General features: G+C 41.0%; 1 protein-coding gene across 2 annotated transcripts in view; it reads right to left on the reverse strand.

Moving 5' to 3' along the window:
- SUSD1 (sushi domain containing 1) overlaps nt 1–9,156 on the reverse strand; it is a 107,679-nt gene that overhangs the window by 47,701 nt on the left and 50,822 nt on the right. For both annotated transcript variants that reach the window (XM_008585469.1, XM_008585468.1), the window contains 2 exons: nt 8,462–8,571; nt 5,713–5,905 (listed from right to left, as the gene is read on the reverse strand). In XM_008585469.1, the coding sequence (XP_008583691.1) occupies nt 5,713–5,905; nt 8,462–8,571 (303 nt within the window). The remainder of the gene's footprint in view (nt 1–5,712; nt 5,906–8,461; nt 8,572–9,156) is intronic.

Consider the following 9,156-nt stretch of genomic DNA (forward strand, 5'->3'; position numbering starts at 1 on the left):
CTGTCTGTATGTGGGATCCGAACCCTCGGCAGGAGCGCCACCGCGCTCCCAAGCGGCGCACTGTAGCAGTGTGCCACCGGGCCGGCCCAAGAGCAGACATTTCTAATGGATTGTTCCTTGTCCACGCCACACTGAATTGTGCTTTTCTATAATATAATGAGCCATGTTGAGGGGCAATATAAAAAAAATTCCTATAAAATCCTTGTAAAATGCTGCTCATACATTGTCCTATTTATAAGACCCCATGGGAATCAGAGATTCCTATCTGATCTTGGGGTTAAAACAAAGTATATTTCTGAAAAACTGCTTCACTGACTTTCCTAGAAATAAGATGGGATATAAATAGTCTTTTGTTTAAAAAAAATTTATATTTGACATTAATGTAATAAATCACAAAGAAAAGATCAACAGATTTGACTGCATAGAAATCTAAAATTTTTATAGGTCAAAAAAATTATAAACAAAATTAAAAGAAACCATAAAACACAAGAAATGCTTCTCATAAATAATAATCAAAGGATTAGTGCTCTTAGCATATGAATAAATTACACATATCAATAAGAACACAACATCTGATAGAAATTGAAATAATGATGGTAAAAAAACCAACCACGAAATTTGGATGTTGAAATAAATGAATCTGAAGGAAGCTGCAAGTAATTTGAATTGCTTTCCTACCTTAGACCCCTGGAACTACAATGGACCTTTCCTGTTCACCTTTCTAATATTACAGAGGTCAATTGCCTTGCTCAAACCTGTCATCCCATTTCCTTAAAGGAAAGGACAATTCTGGCTTCTCTACCCTCCCTACTCACTAATTCTCAAGGACGTAACAATAAATATGCAATCTGATTGGTAGGAGACTACCAGTCCTTGGGTCACATTTCCCGGTGGGTAGAGTTCACAGATAACAGGTCACTGCACACACAAGACACACACTCTTTTGTCTGAGACCTGCCTGTACTCAGGGACTTCACATATCTCCATTCTCCAAGAGGTAAGTAACCAGTGTCTGCCCACTGCCTCTCCGCTTTTCAGCCTGAGACTGGGTGGATGTGTCAGGCAAGGCTCCCTTGCAGACCCTATAGCCTGTATTTCCAGGTGAAAAGGGAGTAGGAAAACCAACTTGACCACATATCCAAAACTCATCCTCCACTATTGCTATTATTTGAAACTCTGTGTTAGGAAGAGTTCCTGGGAATTTGCCCAGATCAGTAAAGCCAATACTTTACATTTGTCTGTCTGTCCTGTGTAATCTCAGGTGGAAAGGAGGGATAAGATTCAGTCTCTCCCAGCTAATGCGGATGTACTGATTGGCACCTTGAGTATAAAGACTCAACTAACTTAACTGCCACAAAGCACCATGGGGGACGATGGGGACTCTAAGTCTCCCAGCTGGAATGCAGGAACAGATGAGGCAGGTATGTAATTATCAGGAAAACTTCACAAATCAGGCAAGGCTTTAACGCACAGGCTTCTTAAGCATGAGCAGATAGAATTCTTTTACTTTAGCTATGACTTTTTTGGGGGGGGGAGGGCCTTTCTTTTTTGTCATGTCTCTGCCTTCAAGGGTCTTTAAATTGCCCAGAAGTAACTAAGATCTTTATGGTTAGAGCAGTGCTACTCAAAATGTGAACCTGCAGTATCAACAAGCCCTGGGAGCTTGCTAGAAATGAAAATTTGGGGTCCCCACCCCAGACCTACTGAATCAGCCCTCTGGGATGGAGCTAAGCACCCCAGGTAATAATTAAGTTTGCTGAAGTTTGAGACGCACAAAGAAAGTATTAGTGGGAGATTTTTCAGAGATTTTAGAGAGCATTTTAAAGAGCTGGACAGTACTAGATTAGCTGTCCAAAATTCTGTTCCTCTTTATCTTGTTTGGAACTTCATTTGGGGCTAAGGAGAGAACTGTGAAGACTGGATCCATGATTTCTCCATAGTCCCAGAATCTATGCCAGAACCATAGGCTTTTTAATGGCTTTGGATTATTTGTTTCACAGAAACACAAATTGGGGATTCTATGGCAGGGATTCTTCTTGGGTTGAAGGAGAAAAAAATAATTCCAGTGGAATTATTACAAACTCAAATGCTAAGGAATAATAAAAAGTATAGGCCTAGAACTCTCTAAGAAATGAGATGTACTCAGTCTCTGAAAAAGGAATGAAATCAGTTTACAAAACAGGTTTTGATCTTACAGATAGGACAATATAAGGAGAGAATGAAATAAAGTGAAGGAAATTACACTAAGGAGGAGAAAAAAAATTGAAATCATATTGGGCAGCTAAAAAATTATGACATGGAAAAAGAGACATATCCCAACTTAACTGCTCTAAAGAGACTAGAAAAGACAAGAATATTTACTAGATCAGGAAAAGTGGTTCAGAATCATCAAAGAGAAGAATAAAGGGGCTATTTTGGAGAATAGACCAAAATGACCTCCCCCCACAAAGGGTGCCCAAGATTCAGGTATTATTTTATTGTGAAGATCATCTTAAACTTTTACATAGGGGAGCCAGAACAAGTATTAATGGGGAATTCCTCCTGGATAACTGGAACTGTGATATTATGTAGTTACAGAAAATGTGAACATATTTAAAAAGAAAAAGACTAGAAAGATCAGTGTAGAATTCTTCAAGCTTTGCTAAGTTTCAAGGTGGCATTGTTTTTGTAGAAGGGACAACAGTTATTGTACAGGCCATGAGGATGCCTGACTGGGAAATGTAGGGAGTTAAGACTTGAAAAGAAGGGGGGTCGCATCCCCATACTGGCCAGGGGCCAAAAAAAACAAAACTTGAAAAGAAGGAACAGAAAAGCAGAAGGGAGTAACAATTGATCACGGATAACAGTGAGGATAACAATTGATCAAGCCCAGGGCTGGGCTAAAGGCTGAACAAAACAGAAATAAATACCTTCCAATATAAGCAAGAGTGGGCAGAATTTATTTGAATATTAAATGTTTGTGGCAGATCCAGAACTCTCTGGCATCACTATCTCTCTCTCTATGGAGACCTCACTGGCAGATTCCAAAGTAATATGTTAGGAGAACAAACAGAAATAACTTAGATAGAAGGAGAGGCTTAAAGCCCAGCTGGACCTGCTGGACGCAGGCATACTCAGAGGCAACTGGAACTCCGGAGGCTTATCTCTCCAATGCAGAAAAGGAAACGGTGGCAGGAAGAAATGTTTCCGTTTCTATCAAAAAAGCACAGGCAGTGTATGTCTTAAAAATTCGATTCCAAGGAAAAGTGGGGCATGGGTAAAAAGCAACTAACGCAGGGGATTTCCTGGACTTCATTAGACCAGTGAAAACACAGGTTCCAGAAACTCCACAGCAGCTCAAGGATCAGCTGAGGGTAATCCTCTATGGAAAACAAAAGTGAAATCTCCTAGCCAGAAGCAGGACTCAGAGGCAGACACTCAGTAATGGGAGCATATGGAGCTCAGAAATAACACAATTCTCAGGATCTTTCTGGGGATAGAGAAATTTGGAGAAAAGAGCAGGAAATTGGGGCTGTGACAGAGGCATGCAAGACAATGCATTTCACTTGAAGAGCTTCCTACCATAAATGTGGGGTACCCTGCCCAAAAAGAAAGGAGCCTCTTCCACTAAACAGAAAAAGATCTTCAGCAATAGCAGAAGGTGGGTAGAAATAAGGCTCACTGGAGAAATGAAAATAAGAAGGTTCTAAATATGTGGAATGAGCATCAGGAAAGACCTGGGGCCACCTTGCAAATTTCTATAATTTTCAGGGAGAGGGGATCCCCCTCAAACATATGGGAAGCACAGCATCAAAACAAATCCAACTAGGCCGGCCCGGTGGCGCACTGTGCTAGTGCGCCGCTTGGGAAGCGTGGCGGCACTCCCGCCGAGGGTTCGGATCCCACATACAGACCGACTCCCGCTCACTGGCTGAGCGAGGCGCGGGAGCAACACCGAGGGTTGCGATCCCGTTGCCGGTCCCGGTCCGGTAGGGGGCGACACTGGGGGTTGTGATCCGTTGCCGGACACGGAAAAAGACAAAAAAAAAAAAAAAAAAAACAAATCCAGCTAATCTCATGAGAAGAGATTTCCCAAACTAAGTTTAAAGTGACAGGTGGTGGACTGCAGACCGCTTGGTAACCTATAAAAGTTGACATATGACATAGTAGATCATAGTTACTACTAGTGATTTAGGGTCCACACAGCAAAGGAGAAGGTAAAAACAGACTTCTTTCTGAACTTGACACCATGGGCCCCTCATTCTACTCAAGCTAGAGTTTAGACCTCATCTCCTACCACTGTCCCTCACTCACTCTGCTCCAGCCGTACAGGCTTCCTTGATGTTCCTAGAACATGCCAAGGACATATCTGACTCACAGCCTGGGCACTTGTCACTTCCCCTGTTCACAGAAGGAGTAACATCTATTATAAAATGAGATTTCTCACGAAAAAAGACAAAAAGGAAAAAAAAATAAAAAATAAAATAAATAAATAAATAAAATGAGATTTCTAGGATGCAATGGCTGGAACACACTCCATTTCAGTAAGATCACTCTGTCTGAGACTCAGCAGAGAAGACATTGAGGAGGAAAGAATTTGGGACTTTAATGCCTTTATAGTTGAATTTACAAAGGGAGGTAGATTTTATTTTTAGGCTTTAGTTTCCCTGAGAATTTAATAATTGGAGGGAATTGCCAGCTAGCCACAACAATAATAATAACTTTAATGATGATGATGATGATGATGATGATTGGAGAGAATTCATATTCAAATTGTGAGCATTATTATTCATCTGGAAATGTATTTGGGGGTTAGGGTTATGATGTCATGAGGTGCTCATTGTGCAACCTGTCTGATACAGACAGGACAAAGAGGCCAGGCACAACCTGAGCTGGAAAATAGAATAAAAAGTGCAATTTCGGCCTCACGTGCTTTATGGTTCTCATTAGTATCTGATGCATTTCAGATCTTCTAAGTGCAAAGGCCAAACTACCCACCCCTGACCCACAACGAGCAGCAGTCAATATCAGAGAGAGGCCTCAGGGAGGTAGGAGCAGGACTACACTATTCTGCTATTTTCCTTCAAAGGCACAGACCCTTCTGGTTGCCCCTAAATTTGTCTGCTGCTCCCAAAGGATTAAGGAACAAAAGAAATTGTAGAGACTCTGCACTCCTTCCCACCAGGGGGAGCTGTGGAGTTAACAGAGCTGGCTTCTACCAGGCTTCCTCAAAAGCCACAAGGGAAGAGTTTCTAAGGAGCTTGCCCTTCACTAGGCCACTGTTCTCTACGTCGAGGTCATGGGCTTATATGTGGCCCAATCATTAGGCCTCTTTGTCCTGCCAATGCCTGACACAGTGGGGTGAACCTCCCAGGAGTTGATTCTAGTTGTCCACAATGAATACTCTTGGGGCTCAGTCATCATAAATTTGAGGTGAGAAATAAAACACCTTACAGAATTCTCACTCTAGCATTACCAGAAAGTTCTGAATAAAGCAGACCACTCTAGATCTGTACCCTCTATGAGCAGAACCCTGTGGGGAAGGAAATAAGCGGTAAGATTCAGGCATCCTGAACCCCAGACAAAGCTGGTAGTTAGGTAAAATAAGAATCCAAGTCTCCAGACTTCCAGACTAGCACTCTTTGTACCCCACCCCCCACCCCCACATTTTACAGTTCAATTCACATATTTAACTCATCCTGAGGTACAAAACAGAAAGACCTGTACACTTACCTGCTGGTGCAGTTGTTATGGTTACTTCTACTGAGTGCTGCCCAGGAGATCCCAGTTGAGTGACATTCACTGTATAATCAGTCATCGGATACAGATCCAAACACACTACCGGAGTTCGTTCCCTCGTTGTGAGGTTAAATGATATTACATGATAAAAGTTATCCAGATACCACCTTTGACCCAGAACTTTAAACTGTCATGAGATTAAAAGAAAGTTTGCATTAAGTTTTCTGTTGGCTTGCAGATGTCTAGACTATAAGCAAAATGGAGATAAAGCAAGAACGTTCCTTCTCTTTAGCCTCACTCACTTAGAATTATTTTTAATACAATAGCAATCTAAATTGGAGAAGGATTTTACAAAGCTACCTATTCAACTTCACTCTCAACCAGGTATAGGACTAAGCTTAAAATGCATAACTACATCTCAGATGAATAAAATGTCAGGCTATTCTAATGTAATCCCTGCATGCCCACCCAAGTGAAAGAGATTACACTGGAGCTGCTGGGCAAAATTATTTTAATTTATTTTCATTGTAAGGAATCCATAGACAAACCTCAGAGAACAGAGTACTTAAACTTGATGAGAACTGCTCCAGATGATGCGTTTAAGCAACCATTCAATGGCACTTCACGTGATCCTTCCTATTAGAACTCTGGTAAAAAGAGCTTCTGTCGTCACACATACTGTTAACCCAACCATATTCTACTCATTGCCAACTCAAGCAGCAGGTATAGGGAGTTATAGGGAAAAAATTTTTATGAAGTTCCCAGAATTCATATGATCAACCCTTGATCAATCAGTTCACTTTAGATGGAGGAGACACCCATGTGTTTAGGGTTTCCATTGATGCCCGTGTCAAGACTGAACCACCTTCCATCCCTTCTCATCAGTGTCAATCACTGACTCTTGCCCCTCAATCTTCCACAGTCATCCAAGACCTTGACACCTGATTCATAAGGATTCATCTCTCCTCCAAATCCTTGCATTCTCTTGAATAACTTAAAGGTCTTTATAGATCAAAACTTGGCTTTGGAGTTGCTTGAGCTCAATGCTATGAGCTTCCTCCACTTCGCTTCAGTCACCCGTATCCATGGCCACACCCTAGACTGTGTCATCATCACAGCTGCTCCCCCAAGATCTCTCAGTCCCCTACTCTTTTGGAGCACTTAGTAGTGAGACATAACACGCGTTCATGCAAAGCATGTGGGCAACATGTATATTCTCTTTTGCAAATTGCTTTTGAATGTTCACTATTTTCCAATGGATTAAGAGTGTTTCACATGTTACATAAATTCATCTTTGTCTGACATATAAAAAATAGCAACTTTTTTTCAATTTTACTCTTTGGTCATTTTACTGTAGGGTGTGAAGTTAGAATCATTTATTTTCTTAACCGAGTAGTCAACCACCTGTCCCAAACCATTTATGGAATAAACCTTCCTTTCTCTATTGATTTGAAAAATCATTTTTATCATATATTAAATTATTTGGGTACTTGAATATGTTTCTAGCCCCAGTGTTCTTTCTAATGTGGAAATTTGAATGTTTCACTTGCTTGCTTAAAATCCTTCAGCGGCTCCACATAGACGTCAAAATAAAATCCAAAATGAAAAGCATAGCATACAGGGTTTCTCATGATCTGGCCATCACTTAGATTTTTGCCTCATCTCTTCCTATTCACCTTTGCTTACTCTGTTACCCAATACACTACTCTACTTCCCCACGATGCCCTTCCTTACTCTCACCCCAGCTCTTTCACCTGGCTAATTCATACTCATTTTCTATGATTGGAGCATAGTCTTGGCTTCTTGTTAAAAAACTGTACCTGGACATACACACAGACACACACACACATATCTACACAAAATATCCCATTCGTTATTATTTACATTTTATCAATGCACTCATTATACCATATTGTAATTGTCTGTTTACTTGTATGTTTCTGTTAGTTTGAATTCAAACTTCCAGGTGTTAACACATGATATTCTTTTGGTAAATGGTTATTGAATGAATGAATTTATTTATTTTAACATTTACTGAGTCTACTCTCTGCCAGATGATTTGCTAAGCACTAAAAAATAAATTTCAGTTCCTGCCTGAATATACTTATAATTTTACTTGTGATGTTCAAAAAAATCAAGTTAAGTGAGGGCCAATAGCCATGCAATAAGTTTCTTACAAATCCACACCCAAATGTGAATTTGATGGCAAAATAAACTGTAATTACTAAACTAAATGCACTAAAATAAAATATGTGTGAAATACTAGGCAGGGAAAACAATAGCAAGTCACCGAATATTGTATCTTTCTTCAATTTGTCCTTCACTTACATCCATCTCATATCTTACATCCACCTTTAAAAATAATAATCGCAAACTCTCTAGAAGTTCATTCCATTTGTAGTTTTTAAATAATTTGGATCCTGGGGCCGGCCCGGTGGTGCACTGCTACAGTGCGCCGCTTGAGAGCATGGCAGCACTCCCACCGAGGGTTCGGATCCCACATACAGACCGGCCGCACACTGGCTGAGCGAGGTGCGGGTGCAACACCGAGGGTTGCGATCCCGTTGCCAGTCCCGGTCCGGTACGGGCGCGACACTGAGGGTTGCGATCCGTTGCCGGTCACGAAAAAAGACAAAAGGAAAAATAAATAAATAAATAAATAAATAATTTGGATCCTAACTTGGAGATCACCCAAATTTTTAAGACACAATTCTCGGACAGATAGTGTAAAAGATCTTCTTACTTGGTACATTTGTTCTGATCCAACTTTCATTGAATGCCTGTTCAATTTCACACAAGTTTCATTAAATATTGAAATATTGAAAATTCCATCATCTTCAAAGAGGTCATCTCCTAAAAGACAAGACAGAACATATAGAGAGGCTGCATCATCTTAGCAAAACATATCATTGCTAAGTACAAGTGAAACCCTGACACCGTAAGAGGGCCAGTAAGGTGTCAAACAGGAAAAGGATTAAATTTGGCATTGGTCTCGGTTGATCATTACATATTGTATACGTGTATCAAAAAATCATATAAATATGTACAATTGTTATGTATCAATTTTTTTAATTGGCTGAGGTGGGCAGGCTTAACTTCAAGTCCAGGCTCTACAACTTCTAATTGTGTGACTTTAGCTAGGTCACTGAACCCTTCTGAACCTCAGTTTCCTTATTTGTGATATCAGGTAATCCAACTTGCTTTTCTTACCTCACAGGCTATTTCAAATGTATTTTTAATAAGGGAAAAGGTGGGGCCGGCCCATGGCTCACTCGGGAGAGTGTGGTGCTGATAACACCAAGGCCCCGGGTTTGGATCCCAGTTAGCTCACTGGGTGAGTGTGGTGCTAACAACACCAAGTCAAGGGTTAAGATCCCCGGGGCCGGCCCGGTGGCGCACTGGATAGTGCACCGCTTGGGAAGCGCGGCAGCGCTCCCG

Source organism: Galeopterus variegatus, unplaced genomic scaffold, assembly GCF_000696425.1.
Source record: "Galeopterus variegatus unplaced genomic scaffold, G_variegatus-3.0.2 Scaffold3586, whole genome shotgun sequence".
NCBI classification, from domain to species: Eukaryota; Metazoa; Chordata; class Mammalia; order Dermoptera; family Cynocephalidae; genus Galeopterus; species Galeopterus variegatus.